At 38.8% G+C, this 20992-nt stretch overlaps 1 protein-coding gene across 3 annotated transcripts in view; it reads left to right on the forward strand.

The window, feature by feature from the left end:
* LOC139156809 (glutathione S-transferase 3-like) overlaps window positions 1–19416 on the forward strand; it is a 41508-nt gene extending 22092 nt beyond the window's left edge. For 2 of the 3 annotated variants that reach the window (XM_070732881.1, XM_070732879.1), the window contains 6 exons: window positions 1847–1954; window positions 3862–3913; window positions 10475–10607; window positions 13802–13943; window positions 15620–15751; window positions 18859–19416. In XM_070732881.1, coding sequence (XP_070588982.1) covers window positions 1868–1954; window positions 3862–3913; window positions 10475–10607; window positions 13802–13943; window positions 15620–15751; window positions 18859–18987 — 675 coding nt within the window. In that variant the 5' untranslated portion in view covers window positions 1847–1867 and the 3' untranslated portion in view covers window positions 18988–19416. Of the gene's footprint in view, window positions 1–568; window positions 625–1846; window positions 1955–3861; window positions 3914–10474; window positions 10608–13801; window positions 13944–15619; window positions 15752–18858 lie in introns of those variants that run through there. The other variant, XM_070732880.1, reaches the window with a different exon arrangement.
* The last annotated feature ends 1576 nt before the right edge of the window (window positions 19417–20992 follow it).

The raw sequence follows: 20992 nt of genomic DNA on the forward strand, positions 1-20992 counted from the left end.
TCAATGTACACTACTCAAAAAAATAAAGGGAACACTCAAATAACACATCCTAGATCTGAATGAATGAAATATTCTCATTGAATACTTTGTTCTGCACAAAGTTGAATGTGCTGAAAACAAAATGAAATTGATTGTCAATCAGTGTTGCTTCCTAAGTGGACAGTTTGATTTTACAGAATTTTGATTTACTGTTGTTTAAGTATTCCCTTTATTTTTTTGAGCAGTATATTTTTCATAATGGTAACTCACTTGTTAATTTAATTCACTCAGCACCATGCGTTTATGAAGTATCCATTTCCACTGCATTCAGTTTTCTTTTATTCATCCTGCCACCCTGTGTTCCTTCTACACAACTAGTATCTTCTTTTGGCAAAGCTTTGCTTCTCACCGCAGATCACATGCTAGCTACTGTACTATCTTTCTGTCACAATTGGAACATTTTAAACTTTTCCCATCTATTTCCAGTCTTTGGTAAATATTCTACCAAATGACTCATTTATTACGGTAGTATATTTTGGATGTTCAGTAATAGTAAACAGAGAGGGGAATTGTATCTCTTTGAGGCAAGGAGAGGCCAGGTACCCTAACCCTAACCCAAACCAGCAGGAGCAGCAGGGGATTGAGGTAAGTACTTGCATATTTTTTGCCTATACCTGCCTTGGGGGACATATACCTGTTTACCCTCTTTTAAACTTACTGAGCTAGTTTACTGGTTTTCTTTGAAATAAATATTCTAAAACATTTAATCTACTGATGCCTCAATGGATGTAATTTTATTGGTTTCCATTTTTATAAGTTACCAGTAGCCGCTGCATTATTGACTGGAATCAATAAATTTTCTCAATTTTTGTGTCAAAAGTAGGTGCCTCGGCTTATAATCGGGCTGACTTATACTCGAGTATATACGGTACATTTAGTTTTTGTTGATTTAGGTAAAACTTATAATCATTTTGACCGTTTTTCTTGTCTTCTTGACAAGATCCATTTCTTGTCAAAGCCCCAGGATTTGTTACATACATTTTCAGATCCATATTTCTTGGAGCATCGTATCTAATCTAACATTCACTGCAGATCATTTGGATTCTAAGCCTAAAAGTGCATCATTCACATACAAGAGTGTACACTTTTAACCAGCACATTTCTAACATTGTTTCAAACAGTTCTTATGCATGCACAAATAAATACATCAAACAACCAAAGGATCAAAGAATATCCTGTTTGATTCCCAGTTTAATGTTGCATCACTTGCTAAGACTTCCCTTTATTCTCACGCATGCCTTGCTTCCATTACATATCAACCGATACTCAGTAACCAATATTCAGATGCACATTTATGTAAAATATTGCATAATTCACTTTGTCTATATTTGCTTTAATACAACAATTGCACAATAACTTTTCTCAAATTTATACATTGAAAAAGAACAGAAATAAGATCTGCGCACTGCCAGGCATAAAAACTGTCGTTTCCCAAATTTTTCTCATTGTCATCTCATCCCTGAAACCATTTCAGTCAGAATTGTATCAAGCTCTTTCCCAGGCACATTAAACAAACCAATTCCCTTTTAATCTCTGCATTTATGTGTTATCTTTCCATTGCTATGGAGAACATAATGGCATTCTCTCATTGTCAATAATAGACATAGTTCTCATACACACCTAATGAATTGCATTGTCAATCTGAGCAGACCACACCCATATTTTAACATTTCTCTCGGTAGACTAACTCTCCCTGCAGCTGAATTCTCACAAAATATGATTTGTTTCTTCTGCAAGGTTATATACATTTCATTAGAAATAATGTGTTATATTAAATTTATTTATTTTCTGTCTTGCAATTTATCAGGAGATCCAAAACTTGCAAAATATGTCTGGGAAACCCAAACTGACCTATTTCAATGGCAGAGGACGAATGGAATCTGTACGCTGGCTCTTAGCAGCAGCTGGAGTTGAGGTTTGTTTCTTCTATTTTTGTCAGCCTTGTAAGTGAAACCAGTCAAAGGAAGCAAAGCCATACAGATCAAGACTATTTTCATTCTAAGAGAGTCAGGGTTCAAAAACCTAGAAGGATACATTATGATTCCTCCAAGATTTCTTTGTTCTTCCTCACCCATAGACAGAATCTTGCTAAACTAAAGCATGCCGACGCCCCCACCCCCAAGCATTTACCCCTGCAACTATTCGGAGGGAGGCATCTTAACCCTCTTTCTCTCACACATACTATTGAGCTGAGTTGTTTCTTGTTTGTGTGTATTCCTCTCCTAGGAATATGAAGTACACACCATTGCAAATAAGTATAGTAATTTAATATGCAAATACAGTGGTACCTCTACTTATGAACTTAAGTTGTTCCGTGACCATGTTCTTAAGCAGAAATGTTTGTAAGAAGAAGTAATTTTTCCCATAGGAATCAATGTAAAAGCAAATAATGTGTGCGATTAGGGAAACCACAGGGAGGGTGGAGGCCCTGTTTCCTCCCAGGAGATTCCTAGAGAGGCTCCATGGAGGCTTCTCCCGCCTTTTCCAGCCCTATTTCCTCCCAGGAGATTCCTAGAGAGGCCCCATGGAGGCTTCTCCTGCCTTTTCCAGCCCTATTTCCTCCCAGGAGATTCCTAGAGAGGCTCCACAGAGGCTTCTCTCTACCTTTTCTGGTTAGTTTCGGAGGCTCGAGTTTGTAAGTGGAAAATGGTTCTTGAGAAGAGGCAAAAAAATCTTGAACACCCGGTTCTTATCTAGAAAAGTTTGTAAGTAGATGCGTTCTTAGGTAGAGGTAGCACTGTATAGTATAGTAATATGAATTTTGCAAATATGCTTCCTCTTCCCTCACTTCATCTTTGAGTGAACTAGGACAAGACTTCAGACTGAAATTAGTTTCTTGGAACAAGTTCAAGCCCTGACTATCTAATCATTGCCTTGGTAGCAGCTCCCTCCCCCACCCTTTAAGGCCGTTTCCTCTGGCTTCTAATCTACAGCGTTAGAAGAAAAATGAAATTGGGGCCTCTTTTTGCCTTGAGATTTGATCTAAAGATTTCTCAATTGACCACTCATATGGCATCATTCTGGGGATGAGTAAAGGACTCAGTCACACACCCTTTTCTCCCCAACCCCCTTTTGTCCTTAACAGTAAGTACCAACTCTAGGTCACAAAGATATGGCTGACTGAGGGTGAAGGTTCATTCTCTGAACAGCGTGCCTACCATCCCTGCCCCCTTATCAGTACCCATCTTATAGATATAAACAATGTTATATCTATGTATATTACCAATACATACTTGACAAAATAAATAAATAAAAATAAACCACAGGGATGGTGGAGGCCCTGTTTCCTCCCAGGAAATTCCTAGAGAGGCCCCATGGAGGCTTCTCCCGCCTTTTCCAGCCCTGTTTCCTCCCAGGAGATTCTTAGAGAGGCCCCACAGAGGCTTCTCTCTGCCTTTTCTAGTTACAGTTTCGGAGGCTCGAGTTTGTAAGTGGAAAATGGTTCTTGAGAAGAGGGTTGATTTCTCAATATTTCCTTACCAGCTAGAAATATTTCCTTACCATCTTCAGCAGAGTTTATGGCAACTTTAGCTGGGAGCCAAAGGTTTCCTTTATCCTTTTGCTGCCATCCAGTGGTCATTGTTAGTTTTGCCGCCCTACTCAAAGGTAGGCAGAGGCTATCTTTCCCCTGATTTCGGTCAGGGAGTGGAGTTTTGGAAGGAGGTAAGAAATCAAATGAAATGAGATATTTAACTTTCCCCCATTGAACCAACTTTTCTCATTTGGGGGATTATGAGGCCCCAAAGATATTTTAAACCAAGCTTTCAAAATTCTGTACTATGTGATACAAAGTTAAAAACAGTTTTATCTCTCTTTTTCTAGTTTGAAGAAGTATTTCTGGAAACAAGAGAACAATATTTGAAATTAATCAAAGGTAAATACAGCAACCATTCTTTATTATTATTGAAATAAATTTGGTAAGTGACTTAGGGACTTACACTTGAATGAGATCTGGGTGACTGCAGATATGGGGGTGATGTCAAAAAAGTTCAAGATGAAAGCTACCCAATTTAAGCTGTACTTAATTTTTACATGCATTGTGGAGTTGAGCATTGATTGATCATCCACCCATCCATTCAAAACATTTAAATAGTTGCCCATCTTCCAACAAAATATGGGTGGCTCCCTGTCAAAAGTTAAAACAACATATTAAGTTCTATTGAAAATTTAAAACTAAAGAGATTAAAACATACAAACATTAAAGGCAACAAAGACTTTGTGCCAATTTCTCATGCCCAATTATTCAACCTTCTCACAGCCCTTGGGGGAAAAGCCTTATGGGAGAGTAAGAGGGTGGAGGCCTGCTGAACTTCAGGAAAAAGAGGGTTCCATAGGGCAGAAGCTTCCATAGAAAACCATGAGGTCATAGGCATAGCTGCCTTTTGGGGTTTTTCCTTTCCAGCCCCTTGACATTCATGGGTCTTTTGAATGGGGTAGAAAAACAAAGGAAGATAAGCTTAGTGGGTGGGAACTTGAAATAGTTGCAAAGAGGGAAGAGGATGGAGAACATACGAAGATAGGACTTTTTTGAGTTGCATTCATCCTAATTTAATGTGAATTTGTTTTCTACCTTCCTCCAATAAACGCAATACTGTCTATCATTAACTAATTATTTATTTTTATTTATTTATTTATTTTGTCCAATACACAATGAGGGTTTTAGTGGGTATATATCTATATACACATAGTAAAATACATGATGAAGGTTATAGAGGAGATACTCATAGTAAAATATATCTAAGAAATAATAGAAAAGGAGGTATAGTGATAGAACATATCAATGAAAGAATAGAAGAAGAGATATAGGAATAGAAGAAGGGTATAGGAGATATAGGAGAGCAATAGGACAGGGGACGGAAGGCACTCTAGTGCACTTGCACAGTTTGACTGTGTTATCAACATTTCTCTGATCCCGACTAAACCTTCTACCAAGAAATAAAATATTACTGCTGGTGATTCATATTGTCAGTAGAAAAATGATTTCCAAGGACTCCTTCAAAAATTTACACTAAAAGTTTATTTTGACGCCTTCAAGGAAAAGGTGACAATACAAACTTTAAGGGCAAATTAAACTCCTAATTTGATTGTCTTAGTCTGTCATTTCTGTGCTCCTGATGGCTCCAAATCATAAACTCTTACTCTGAAATACCTAAATGAGACTGAATTCAAGTGATTGAGTTGTAGACTGCACCCCTGAATTGTATCGCCCCATTTTTGAACAATTGTTTTGTTTAGGCTACTTAGTTGGCATCAGTTAAACTTCTTCTAGAGAAATATGAGAACCTGATGCTGAAGTTGTTAGCAATACTTAAAATCAGTGTAGAGACTGATGGTGCATTAGAAGTGCTCGGCATAATTTTCTGGAGGATTTCCTATACTGGCTGCCTTCTCTTTTTCTATATGGAGCTATAGATAGTCCTTGGCTTATGACCACAATCGAGCCCAAAATTTCTGTTGTAAAGTGAGACATTTTTTAAGTGAGTTTTGCCCCATTTTACGATTTTTCTTGCCACAGTTGTTAAGTAAATCACTGCAGTTGATAAGTAAGTAACACACTTTGTTAAGGGAATCTGCCTCCCCCATTGACTTTGCTTGCCAGAAGTTCGCAAAAAGTGATCATGTGACCGCAGGACACATCATTGGTGTTAAAACAGTGGTGGGCTACTGCCCGGACCGGGAGGGGGGGAAATGCAGTGAGGTAGCGAAAATGGAGCTCCACCCCAGAGCACTGAAAGATGTTGAGAGAAAATGCAGGGTGCCCTGCATAAGCCAGTGTAGTGGTAAAAAGTTTGGTAGCCCTTCACTGGTCATAAGTATGAACCAGCTATCAAGCATCTGAATTTTGATTACGTGATCACGAGGATGCTGGAGAGGTTGTGACCAGAGGTGGTATTCACCTGGTTTTGAACCTGCACGTCTGCATGCAAGCCGCACCTGTGAGCAAAGCAAATGTATGGAAGGGTGCACACGCAACAAAAACGGGTGTACATGCTCACATTTGCAAACAGGCAGGGAAGGTAAGTGAATACCAACCATTCTGGTCACAACTGTGAAACATGGTGATGAGTCACATTTTTCAGTGCTGTTATAAAATGATTCAGGAAATCATTATACTCTCCTCTCTATGTCCTTTGTGTCCTCCATGAGAAAAGACATTTCCAACAGGCGCAAAAGAAAGTAGTGTTTGTTCAGTGAGTCATCTGTGGTCTACATGCAAAGGCAGATCATTAGCATTCTTCTTCTTCTTCTTCTTCTTCTTCTTCTTCTTCTTCTTCTTCTTCTTCTTCTTCTTCTTCTTCTTCATCATCATCATCATCATCTTAGCCATTATCTATCTGCTGGAGGATAAAGGATTCTTCTGCATGTTTCCAGCCAATATGTTTTGAGTTTTCTTTTGCCAATTGGGCCAATGATACTTGCTGATGTCGTTGATTCACCTTGTTTTAGGTCCCTTTTGTGGACGCTTTTTATCAAGTGGGATCCATTCAGAGGTGATATTCAGCTGGTTCAGTTTGGACAAACCAATAGTAATGCCTGTGAGTGGCCTGACCACCCACCTTGGTGCTATATGCCATCCTATTTAGCCATGTTTTCAAGCAGTGCGCATGCATGCAAGCCGTGTGTGAGCAAAGCGCATGCATGGAAAGTTGTGCGCATGCATGGAAAGCATGTACGTTCACATGGGTAAACCAGTAGGGAAATTATGGGAATCCCACCTCTGCATCCATTCTATGACTGCCTTGGCCCACTTGTCATCAGTTCTCCTTTCTATGTGATCAGCCCATTTCCATTTAATGTTTTTTTTACTCTTTTGATATATGCTGCTGAAAAAAAAATAAAGGGAACACTCAAATAATACACCCTAGATCTGAAGGAATGAAATATTCTCATTGAATACTTTGTTCTGTACAAAGTTGAATGTGCACAACAGCCTGTGAAATTGATTGTCAATCAGTGTTTCTTCCTAAGTGGACAATTTGATTTCACAGAAGTTTGAAAGTACTTGGAGTTATATTGTGTTGTTTAAATGTTCCCTTTATTTTGTTGAGCAGTGTATATTTTCATTTGTTCTCTAATCCGTGTGCAGATCTTTTCTATCTTGTCCTGTGATGCAGAACATGCATTTTTCCAAGGCTCTTAGGTGCCACTAATAGCTTTTGTATCAATGGGGAAATTGGTTCCATGTTTCACTGGCATGTATTAGAGCAGGTAGTATATACACATCCACAGATTGTATAATGGGCGGCCTGCTGCAACCTGCATTTTGCTCTGTTTGGCTTTGTGAGCCATGTCCTGAAGCAGAATGATGAAGTTGCCCCAGGGGAACAGGTCTTGGGAACTGGCAGCAAAGGATTGGCAGAAAAAGTGATGACTTTTTCTGCCAACCATCATGTGCTGCACATGATAGCTGCCAGCTATCATGTGCAGCGGAGAAATCTGTGCCAAGAGTGTATTTGAAGCAGGTGCAGCTTTTGTTTCACTCAATTGCTAAAACCAACAAGGAAGTTGTCTCATCATGTCCAAATTAATTTTTTAAAATTAATTTAATTTTAATTTAATTTATTAGATTTGTATGCCACCCCTCTCCGAGGACTCAGGGCAGCTCACAACAACATAAACAGTGCACAAACCCAATTTTAAAAAGACAATTTAAAACCCTTATAATAAAATAAAATAATCACACAATCCAATCAAATCATACACCAACCTTGACAATTGGGGTGTGTGTTAATTTCCCCATGCCTAGCGGCAAAGATGAGTTTTTAATAACTTACGAAAGGCAAGGAAGGTGGGGGCAGTCCTAATCTCTGGGGGGAGTTGGTTCCAGAGGGCCAGGGCCGCCACAGAGAAGGCTCTTCCCCTGGGTCCCGCCAGATGACACTGTTTAGTTGACGGGACCTGGAAAAAGCTGACTCTGTGGGACCTAATCGGCTGCTGGGATTCGTGTGGCAGAAGGCGGTCAGAGGTATTACATCAGGTACTGCAGCAGAAGATAATATTTGCAGCTCAGGGTTGAGATGTAGAATTCTGGGGGCTCCCTGAGAACTCCACTCCACCCTCCCAGATGATGGTTTGTGGGTACTGCATCATACTTTTATAACAAATTGTAAAGCTTTCCCCCGTTCCATCCAGAAAGAAATGTGAATCGGCAATAGAGGGCAAGTGTACATCAATTAACTGCTTCTTTACGATAAACAAGGATAAGTGAGGAACACGGGTGGGGTGGGCTACTGCCCGGATGTGGGGGGGGGGGAACGCAGTGGGATAGTGAAAATGGAGCTCCACCCCAGAGCCCTCAATTTGCACTGAAAGATGTTGAAAGAAAATGCATAAGCTATGCCCACAATGTGGTAGTAAAAATTTTGGTAGCGCTTCACTGAACACAGGCATGGCACTTTACTGGGTTGAACATGTAGAATTTACCCGTAGAAACCTGACAGGCTCAAAGTCATTATGTGAAGTCAAAGGTTGGCCTGACATTGAATATGAGTGAAATTTGAGAAATGATCTGTGCAAGATGTCTATTTTAAAGAGTGGAGCACAGGACTGACCATTATATATATATGACTGTGTAATCTCTCTCTCTCACACACAACACACACACGCACATAAAAGAGATTAGACAATCATATATATAATGGCTGTCTAATCTCTCCTCAAAAAGCTCAGGTGTTGGTGCATACAACTTCTGGAGGCAAGCTATTGTACTGATTAATTGTTTTCTCAGGAAATTTCTCTCTGGTTTCTATCCGTTACTTCTTGTCCTGCCCTCTGTGCTTTGGAGATATAGGTTGACATTTGTGACAGTCCCTCAAATATTGGAAGATTGCTATCATGCCACCCCTAGTTTTTCTCTTCATTAGACTAGGAGAGGGGCGGCATACAAATCCAATAAATATATATATTTATATATTTTGGGATTGGATACTGTAGCCTAGAGGATAATTCTCTGCCTTACAAGGCAAAGGTTGCAGGTTCAAGTCCCAGTGGGTATGGCTAGCTGATGAGGCCAAAATAAGGCCGAAATAGATCTATCCTAGCCTCCCTTAATTTTCAAATTCAGCTTAAACATGTGATATATATATATATATATATATATATATATATATATGTATATGTATATGTATATGTATATGTATATGTATATGTATATGTATATGTATATGTATATGTATATGTATATGTATATGTATATGTAAATGTATATGTAAATGTAAATGTAAATGTAAATGTAAATGTAAATGTAAATATAAATATAAATATAAATATAAATATAAATAATATAAATATAAAGGAACCATGAGGATGTGGAAAGGATTAAAGTGATCATTCCTAATACCAGATACCATTCTCTTCTTCTGAGCTTGTTGGAGTCTGCTTTAAATCTGCAGCAACATTTGGGATGCAGCTTCTGTTTCATTTCAGTGTTCGGAAACTTCAAATCGTGCAGAATGCAGCTGCGAGAGCAGTCATGGGTTTCCCTAAATATGCCCATGTTACACCAACACTCCGCAGTCTGCATTGGTTGCCGATCAGTTTCCGGTCACAATTCAAAGTGTTGGTTATGACCTATAAAGCCCTTCATGGCATCGGACCAGAATATCTCAGGGACCACCTTCTGCCGCACGAATCCCAGCGACCGATTAGGTCCCACAGAGTTGGCCTTCTCCGGGTCCCGTCGACTAAACAATGTCGTTTGGCGGGTCCCAGGGGAAGAGCCTTCTCTGTGGCGGCCCCGACCCTCTGGAACCAGCTCCCCCCTGAGATTAGAACTGCCCCCACCCTCCTTGCCTTTCGTAAACTGCTTAAAACCCACCTCTGTCGTCAGGCGTGGGGGAACTGATATAACTTCCCCAGGCCTATATTGTTTATGTATGGTATGTTGTGTGCATGTTTTTTTAAATTATGGGGTTTTAGTTTTAATTATTAGATTTGTATTCTACATTGGGGTTTTTTCTATTACTGTTGTGAGCCACCCCGAGTCTATGGAGAGGAGCGGCATACAAATTTGATAAATAAATAAATTTTGCATAAAGAGCTATTAAGAGTCACAGTGGTGCAGTGGTTAGAATGCAGTACTGCAGGCTACTTCTGCTGACAGTTCCGCTGCCTGCAATTTGGTAGTTCGAATCTCACCAGACTCAGCCTTCCATCCTTCCGAGGTTGGTAAAAAAAAAAATGAAGACCCAGATTGTTGGGGGCAATATGCCACTCTGTAAGCCACTTAGAGAGGGTTGGAAAGCACTGTAGAGTTGTATATGTTTAAATGCTATTGGTATTTGTGTTGGTTGATTACATTCAGATTTGAAGGTAGGTGATATGCTAGCATCCATTTGTATAGTGCTTAACTCTGTAAAACTCTGCGCTACTACATCCTAGACTTGGTCGGTGATGCTATGTTTTCCTTTCTTTCCTTCTCTCCTCCTTCCTCCAGATGGATACCTGCTGTTTTATCAAGTCCCGCTGGTGGAGATGGATGGGCTAAAGCTGGTCCAGACCAGGGCTATTCTCAATTACATTGCCGGGAAATATAATCTGCTTGGGAAGGATCTGAAAGAACGAGCACAGTACAGTATTGCAATTCATCATCTTAGATCTGATCCAAAATCTCTCCTTTAAAATTACTGCATTCCCACATGCTCACCAATGCTCATTGGCTATGAATGTGAAACAATTCTCGCAGGCCAAAAAGAAAAAGGTTTTAGATTATTTATTTCTGGCATACTATATAAAATAGTCTTGGATCCTTTGGTAAATGTTTTGCCACTCCTATGTCGCCCATTAATGTTCTACTGGCGCATGCTCCTGATTTTTGCATCTAGTTGTAAGAAGTTAAATGAAGCAACATTATTGGGCTTGTTGAGAGAGAGTGTTGAAAAGTTATAGTGTCTTTGTAATAATTGTACAATCCCCACTCCCTCCCCTGAACCTACATTTTTGCACATTGGAAGCTATTAGGCTTTCTATTAAATGGCACTTGTTTCCAGGGAAATAATTTGAGTAGTTACCACACCTATCCCTAAAGAGCTTTCTAGGATTAGGGCATCCCATTAGAATTATTTATTTGTTTATTTATTTCAAATTAACTATATACCTTTTGTTATGTGTTGTATTTTATTTCATCAATTTACTATTTATTATCTGTGATTTATTTTATTAGCAATTTTTTTTTTAAAAAAAGACTCAATGCATAATACATCCAATGTGTGTGTGTGTGTGTGTGTGAGAGAGAGAGAGAGAGAGAGGGAGGGAGGGAGGGAGAGAGAGTAGTTGGAAAACAAATGCAAGGTGCATTTTGAATAACTAGTAGATTAAATGCCGAGTTTAACATTACGTGTCATTTGGCTTTCTACCTAAAGCCATTTGTACAGCATGCTCTTTTTTTTTTAAAAAAAGTCACATTTTACATTATCTTGCATCATTTGGCTGCCAATAACTTGGAAAAAAAATCTCTTTCCATTACCTTTGACCTCTCACAGAGGAGCCCAGGTTTTCAGAAGAGAGCATCTGAACCAATTAGCTTCCGTGGTGAAAGAGCAATTTACTATTCTGGACTGCAATCCAGAGTAACAAAAGAAAGATAAAAATCAATTTTAGATCACCTGTAAATTTGTCTACAATACAGTTATATTCTGCAATTTCTTGCAGAATATAATGCATATTTTCCTCTTTCTTTGGTACAAGCAAGTTCCACAATCACATTCAAGGCTTGTTCTGAAGTCCTCGTTTTAGTCTGAGTGCCAATATCAATATTGGCTTTGCCTGCCTGACCCTGCCCTATTAACTTGCTGACAATCCATGACTCAGGTTTTTTTGTGTATAGAAATGGGATCAGAGGTAAAGAAGTCAGCTCTGGCCACAAACAGAAAATTTACTCTCAAGGTGGAACTGGAATGGTCTGGTTTTGCAGCTTTTCTACTAACAAATGAAATAATTGCGAAAGGAGACATAATTCACAATTATTTCATTCATCCCCATTTTAATGAAAAGAAGGACTAGGGGTGACACCTTAGCAGTGTTCCAATATCTAAAGGGCTGCCAGAAAGAAGAGGGGGGGGGAACCTATTCTCCAAAGCATCTGAAGATAAAAGAAGAATCAATGGGTCAAAACTAATCTAGGAGAAAACCAGCCTAGAACTAAGGATGAATTTCCTGACAGTTGGAACAATTAATCAGTGGAATGACTTGCCTCCAAAGGTTGTGGGTGCCCCATCGTTGAAGGTTTTTAAGAAGAGATTAGACCACCATTTGTATTAAATGGTATAAGGTTTTCTACCTGAGCTGGGGGTTGGACTAGAAGACCTCCAAGGTCCTTTCCAACTCTGTTATTTTCTGAATCTGTGGTTCTCAACCAGTGGGTCATGACCCTTTGGTCGCCTAAGACCATCGGAAAACACATATTTCCAATGGTCTTAGGAACCGAGACACCACTCCTCTATCCATCTTAAGGCAGGTCCACCCACATGCAGATACGTCCACGTACGAGTACCCAGTGTGATGTCATCGTCATGCCAACCCCATCACATACACCTCGTACAAATACAAGTGTATGTGGCAGGATTGGTGCCATAATGTACTTATACAGACCAGTCACACATGTGTAGAGAGCAGTTACTATGTTGTAAGCATCAGTATTGGACGTAAAAGGACACTTCATGAATTATAAAATTAACAAAATGGGAAATTAATTCGGATACTGATTGGTCTTTTTATATTTACCTGTGGTTGATGTGAATACTGCAATTTGTAACAATGAAAATACACCCTGCATATCAGATATTTACATTACAATTCATAACAGTAGCAAAATTACAGTTATGAAATAGCAAAGAAAATAATTTCTATCGTTGGGGGGTCACCATAACTGTATTAGTGGTAGAGGAACTGAATTAAAGGATTGGGGCATTAGGAAGGTTGAGAACCACTGCCCTAAACGCTATTATAAATTGCTTGTCTTTTAATTCCAAACTCAAACTCCTGTAGAAATTCCTTTTCTACAAAGATACTCTTGATTTTTTAAAAAAAAAAACCCTTCAAAATCTTAATGTTTAAAGTCCATGTATTTAAAGTTTTGGAATCCTCAGAACTTTCTGTAGCCAAAAACATACCTTGCCTTTTGCTGTTTATTTTAAATTATTAAAAATTATAAAAGTAAATCTTCATAATTGTATATTGAGGATTAAGAGCATGCACTTTGCCAGTGTTTTCAATTATGTCATTATGAAGTTGATTAACTTTTTAAATCAATTAATAGGCAGTTTCTTAAAATAGTTAGTTACAGAAGTGCGTGAATCTAAGTGTTCTTGAAAGTTTCCAATTTGTAACTGGAGCAAAATAGTAAATTCCCTTATCTACTGGTTTCCCCCCCTTCCCCAAGCTTGCTGTCAGGTGGCCTCCTTGTAAAGACAAGGAATGACCATTAGAGAAACAGCTTGGGCAATCTCACAATCATTCTCTTTGATCCAGAGATCAAAGGTTGTTAAATTTAATGCTTGTTGAAATATTTATTTTAATTATTTTATTTATTTGTTTTGTCAAGTACATAATGTAGGGATGAGTAGAAATAGTCATATTAATATACTGTACATAAAAGATTAGAAAAACATTGAAATAATAATTCATGATGCTAGTAAAAACATAAAGAGACATTAGGACAGGGGACAGAAGGCACTCTGGTGCACTTATGCATGCCCCTTACTGACCTCTTAGGAATCTGGAGAGGTCAACAGTGATATAACATTTATCCTGTCTATCTTCACAGAATTGACATGTACGTGGAAGGGACCATGGACCTGATGGGCCTTATTTTGATATACCCTTTTTCTTCACCTGAGCAAAAGGAGAAGCAACTTGCTGCCTTTATCGAAAAGGCCGAGACCAGGTACCTCCCAATCTATGAAAAGGTAGGCCTGCATTTAACATTTCTTCTAGCAGTTGTCCTTTCATTTAGGAACAAATGGCTTCAGAGCATTTATGTACTGTATAAACATAAAACAGATTTTTAGGCATTTTCCTTTGAAATATCAGACTGTCTTTGTCTTTCTCCTTTCAAATACTGTATAAGCCACATTCACACAATATCCCAGGCAGCTACATATTTTGCTAAAGTTTAACTTTACCTTTTATTTGAAGCAGCCAAATGGATTGTTCAACAATGCATTGTGTGAATCCAATCTAAAGTATGACAAGATGATGCTCTCTCCTGATGTTGTAATTGGACAAAACACTCCAATCAGTGCTTGCTTTGATTCTGTCCTTGTCACCATCAGAAATGGTTCATGTGGCAACCTATAATAACCTCCAAATATACCTTTCTTCTATTCCTATATCTCTTCTTCTATTCTTTCATTGATATGTTCTATTACTATATCTTCTTTTCTATTCTTTCTTAGATACATTATACTATGAGTATCTCTCTATATCCTTCATCATGTATTTTACTATGTGTGTGCATGTGTGTGTGGTCGACAACCGAGGTACCACTGTATTGTCTGTTTTCTGAACTTTGAGATAATTTAAAAATCAATTCATATTTTTGTCAGATCATCAGCAGTTGCATATTTTAGTTTTTTAAAACCTTCTTTCCAGAGAATTGTTTATTTTTAATTTTCAATTTTTCAATCACCAGTTACTCCGCTTGCCCAAAAACAACTTTTTCTCCCTCCTGCTAAAACATAAATTCCAGCTGAAGTCCAAATAGTCTTTATATTACCTCAGAAGTTAAAAACGAAGCAAATAATTAATCTAATTCTCAGGAATTTCCATGTCTTCCTTTTATCGTTATTGTCCAGTGGCCTCTCTAGTCAGCTTCCTGGTTTGAACAAATTATGTGCTTATATTACATTATGAATATGAATCACTGGAAAGTGACCTTTGGAGAAGGTTTAGTGAAGAGAAGATAGCGTTGTGAAAGTGGAGCCAATCACCATGACAGAGGTCAAGGAAGTGATGAATAGACCAACAGGATTGAAAAGTTGATGTTTTATGGATTTGCTTATAGATAAAAGAGATGAAATATGTGGTAACCTCAGGGGATGAAGAGTAACTAAATATTGTATGTCTATCATGGGGTGAAGGTTATTCTTTATATATTTCTTTTCTTATTCATTATTGTTGTTGTTGTTGTTGTTGTTGTTATTATTATTATTATTATTATTATTATTATTATTATTATTATTATGTCAATACAACACAGCAAACGAGATCACTATGCTGGATTTTGTATTTCATTACCAGTCGGGCACTTCCCAAGCACCTAGTATAGTACTGTATGTTTAATTTGCATTAGCCTTTACTATTGTAATTAAAATTATTAATGAAAATTATACTTAAAAAGAACTGCTGAAAAACTGCTGAAAAGTTTAACCTAACTAAATACAAGACTGCTTCTGATTATCATACTTATCAGAACTGTTTATAATTGTGTTATATTTCCTCTTCATTAGAAACGTTGAGAGCCACTGTAGTAGGTTACGTTATATTTCTTCTGAGGAGAGTAAATTAATAATAAAAATCTTTGGGCACACTTTAGTTAATTTACCTTTTGGTTCAACTGCAAGTTTTTAAAAATATTTTACAGGCTCTGGAACATCATAACCAAGAATTCCTAGTTGGTAATCACCTCAGTTTCGCAGATATACAATTACTTGAAGCAATTTTAATGTTGGAAGAGAACAAAGCTGATATTCTTGCACCATTCCCTCAACTAAAGGTAATCTGGTAGTGATTATCACACCATCTTTTACTCACATAATATAAATGAACATGCTGGTTCTGACTTATTTATTTATTATTAGATTTGTATGCTGCCCCTCTCTGTAGACTCGGGGCTGCCATTTAATCCACAAACGGGAGATCATGGATACTGAAGTCCAGCAATGGGGATTTTTTTTTGGTCTCCATTTTGCCCATAGAAGAAAACTTTCTCAGTGGTTCAAGAACTTGTGCCAGAAGACTCTGGAAGACCTACTTGAACTATCTGTGATTGACTGAAGGATTTGTGTTTTCTTCCTAAAATTGTTCATATTCTCCAGTGGATTCAGAGTTGTTTTGGAAGATAGAAGGAAGGGGTTAATGCACCTCGTCTTCCTGTACACCTTGAAGATAGGAACAAGATGTTTGAGTAACTTTGGATCATCACATTTCTTTTAGATACAGCTCTCTTGTGATTACTGTACTGGTAATAGTGGCTGGAACAGATTTTTTTGAAGACAATAAATTATGCTTTTTAAAATACCCTTCTCAACCAAAAAATGGTACTCTCTTTGATGGAGGCAATTCTATCTCTGTTGAAAAAAATCATTGCTGGATCCCTCCCTTTTCATTAACTCTAAAGCAATTTTAAATTTTCCATTTCTGGCCAAGATAGTGGAATGAATAGTGGCCAAGCAGCTCTAGGTCCTTCTAGATCAGTGGTTCCCAACGTGGGGCCCAGGCCCACAGGGGGGGGGGATTTGATTTTTAATGAGCCGGGGTGGCGCAGCAGGTAGAGTGCTGTAGTGCAGGCCACTGAAGCTGATTGTAGATCTGAAGGTCAGCAGTTCAAATCTCATCACTGGCTCAAGGTTGACTCAGCCTTCCATCCTTCCGAGGTGGGTAAAATGAGGACCTGGATTGTGGGAGCAATATGCTGGCTCTGTTAAAAAGTGCTATTGCTAACATGTTGTAAGCCACCCTGAGTCTAAGGAGCAGGACGGCATAAATATTTAACATATAAATAAATAAATAAATAAATAGATAGATAGATAGATAGACAGACAGACAGACAGACAGACAGACAGACAGACAGACAGACAAGCAAATAATGGGGGCAATTAGAACCTTGTTTAAACCAATTTATTTTTCTTTTAGCCTTGGTCTACATGAGTAGGCGTTACTTTCTGAGTAATAAGAATTATATGTCACGGGGAGTGGGGGGGAGGCGGCATCAGGATTTTAGAGATGCTTAAGTGGCGCATGGCCAAAACAAGGTTGGGAACCACTGTTCTACATGCAACTGATATTTGGGATCCATTTCAGGCTGGAGCCTGGTGGTAACAGTTTGCTCTGACAATCTTTTGAAGGCTCACAGTGCTAATATTTCTCTGCTTAGATTCCTGGATTGACATATTTGAATTTGGATCCTTCCAAATTGCCTTGAGAAGTTGGAACAACACTTCAATCACAGATACTCTCTTATCTCAGGGGCATTTTCAGATTATAATCTTGAGGAAGTACTCTATGTTCCACTCAATAGCCTCTGACTTTTTATTCACCCCCTGGACATTTTTATATCTATAGGAATAAGTTTGAGAATAATGACCAGAGTCTGCTAGGTTCTCTAATGCAGTGTTTTCCAACCTTGGCAACTTGAAGATATCTGGACTTCAACTCCCAGAATTCCCCAGCCAGCAAATGCTGGCTGGGGAACTCTGGGAGTTGAAGTCCAAATATCTTCAAATTGCCAAGGTTGGGAGACACTGCTCTAATGGGTGTTTATTTAGCCTGGATTGTAGATTGGATGAGTCGAGTAGGCAAAAGCTGAATCCAAACAATGCAGTGTACATGATGGTTAGTTTAAAGCTGGTCAGATATCCTTTCCTTTCAGGAAGCAATCATGCAACCTGGGCATTGTTCTTGGATATTGTGCTTTCCTTCAGTACATAGGTCAACAGGGTGGCAAGGAACCACTGATGAACAAATGATCTGTCAACTATTGATTTATCCAACTTGATCACTATTACCCATGATCTGATCACTGTAATATATTTAAGTGGAGATGCCCTTGAAAGAACCCTGAAAATTATCCTGGATCCAGATTACGATGGCCAAGCCTATGTAAGATGCTTCCATATGAGGGCATGCCATTTGATGAAGTTGCCCCAGCTATGTGTAGATATATGGATTACACATAAGATGCTTTTTAAGTCTTTAAAACCCTTAGAACTTGCTTAACTAGAGAAATAATTTTCCTCAAATGTCATAAACAGAGAACTCCAATTAAATTTAAATGGGTTATTGCAGATCCAGAGGGGAAGCTGGGTTGGAATTACTTAGGGAAGTAATGTCACAGGTGGCACATGGAACCATACCTGAGGGCTCTCAAGGTGTTGCCCTATGTCAGCTCCAGGGTGCAATACACACACTGACCAGCTGATTTTTTTGGCCTTCTTTTCAGCTGGTTTCACTCTTCCCAGGCTTCAGGAAAGCCTCCTAAACCTTGGGGAAAGCGAAAAATGGTCCAACTGGCCTACGGGAAGTCCAGAGGCTCCAGTGAGACCTGTGCACATGGGCAGAGGGGACAGTGTGTGTGTGTTTGGGGGGGGGCTGTGTGCATGCACGGGGGAGGAAGGCATTGCATTATGAGTGTGGGCACCTATACGCACACTATTGCGTGTGCGCGCATCTTTTTGGCACCAAACCAAAAAAGGTTTGCCATCACTGGATTAGGGCAATTCTTTGGTGACATCAGCTATACATGTAGTCCTCAACTTACGACCACAATTAAACCCAAAATTTCTGTCGCTACGTGAGTTTTGCCCCATTTAAGACTTTCTCAACAGTGGTTAAATGAATCACTGCAGTTTGTTAAGTTAATAACATGATTGTAAAGTGCATCTGACTTTCCCATTGACTTTCCACGTCAGAAGGTTAAAAAGGTTTTTGGACTTTATTTTATTTACAGATGCCTATTGTGTTCTGAAGATTTACTGGGTTTTATGATGGTTGGGTTTTATCAATGCTTTTGATTTATATTGTCAACTGCAACGAGCTGTCTTGGCTAGTGAATGTCTGGGTTATACATTTAATATGGCAAACATTGTTTATTTATTGTTTTAGGCTTTCAAAGCAAGGATAAGCTCTTTTCCCACCATTAAGAAATTCCTAGAACCTGGAAGCCAAAGAAAACCCATCGCTGATGATGCTTATGTGGCTCTTGTGCTGAAGGTTCTTCAGCTGAAGTTCTAGTAACATAATGTCTGCTTGTCAGAGCATCAGATAATCAGACCCAGCACAAGCCTACAAGATTTCCATCATGCAACGCAGAACGCACCCCAATCTTTATAAGCTGCCCCAAAGGATTCCTTTTATTACTTAACCTCAGATGGTGGTACATCTCCCACCCTGGTTTATATGCAATGATGTTTGGCCACAGAGCATCCCTACAATTCTTTATCATGGCACAAGGCTGCCAGATGTGCTAATGGCATGGATCTTGCCTACTCCTCATCTGGGTGATAATTCAAAGTCCTCTGTTTTTTCCCCTAAAAGCAAAATATTATCTGCTGAGATCAAAAATAATAAATGGCTTACTCTTTGCTGCAAATAGTTAAAATGTATTAAGTTCTTGCATTCAAATAATTTGACATAAATAATTTTTTTCTTTCTCCCAGAAAATGATCATTCATTTGTTTGTTCGTTCGTTCATCTGTCCATCCATCTGTCTGTCCATCCATCCATGCATCCATGCATCTATCCACCCACCTACCGACTGATTGATTGATTGATTGATCCATCCATCCATCTATCCACTCATCCATCCATTCATGTTGTTTACAAAGAATCATAGGACTGGAAGAAGCCATTGTGTTCAGTACTATAATTCAAATTGTTTGTTTAAATTCATCCACCCCCCAACTCCAGTGAATTCTGAAGTTCAAACTTCCTTTACAGATGGCTATGGGATATTTGCATAAACATACCTGGTAAAGGGAAGGTGATTTTGGTCTTGAACAACTCTTATTTTTAGAAAGTTTTTCTAGACCTTCAGGTAGAACCTGCTCTCTGTAGATAAGTGTGGATGTGAGTGTGTATAGTTATTTGATTGCAAAGCCTATCAGCCCAGTTGACATACCTAGTAATTAGAATTGAATGGGTGCTATGCTTCATCTGTGAAGGCCCATGGGTTATCCATCATTGCTTTGAAAAGATTTTATCCCAATATTACTCTTAAAGCAAAGATCATGTCTACTCAAAGTTACTGTTTCTGCTGTTCCTAAATTAGAGCAGATTAGTCTTGATCTTAAACCTGATAAGTCTAAGAAACATTGATTATCATTCATTACTAGCTTAAAAATGAGTGTTTCCCAAACCAAATTCCTGTTAGGGTTCCGAGTAACATCACCAACCAAGTAAAACTCCGAGACAAGCAATTCCTCAAAGATCCATTTTATTAGAGATGTCATATTGGCACTTCTGAGAAAACTGAATCTGAATCTGAAAGCTCCTGGGTTTTCCCCACCCAAAGGAAAGTCAAAGCCCCTTCTCCTGCACCCACATGTCCATCACATGGTCCAATCAATCCACCATCCCAAGTGGAGATGTCTCTATAGTCACACCATGCCAGGCTCAGGCTGGACGTCCTTGACTCTTAGAGAAAAGAATGTTGTTATGGATAAATAACTCTACCAATTCCATCACCCACCCACCCCGTCCCACTTTCCCACAGCTGCCCTGAAGATCCAATAGAAAAGATGGCTTCCAAGACTAACAATTTCACTGGAAAATTAATTTGTGTTTAACATTGTGATTCAAACCTGTTTGTAACTAATCATTTCAAAACTTTGGGGGACTATTGGGTACCCATGGCAGATTGATATTACTATTAGGCATTCCTGTGTACCTGTTAGCTAGGTATTTCCATGGGAAAATTTGCATGGAGACCTTCCAATATTCTATGCAGGGCTTCAAGGGCTGGATAAATATCTATCTTCAAAACCCAAGAAAACATGTTGAGACTCTTAAGAAGTTTCCTTTCTTCTTACTCACCTATAGACAACAATATTGCCCAACTAAACCAATTATTTGCACCATAAAACATATACCCTGGGAACTATTAGGGAGGAACCGTCTTCACCCTCTCTCACACAAACTAAATTGCACTGTCTCTTCGACCTCTGGAATGGCCTCCCTTCCTCCTGGGAATCCAGACAACATTCCATCACAATTTTAATTTTTTGTATTGTCCAGTGGA

This window comes from Erythrolamprus reginae, chromosome 1 (genome assembly GCF_031021105.1).
Source record: "Erythrolamprus reginae isolate rEryReg1 chromosome 1, rEryReg1.hap1, whole genome shotgun sequence".
Taxonomy (NCBI): domain Eukaryota; kingdom Metazoa; phylum Chordata; class Lepidosauria; order Squamata; family Dipsadidae; genus Erythrolamprus; species Erythrolamprus reginae.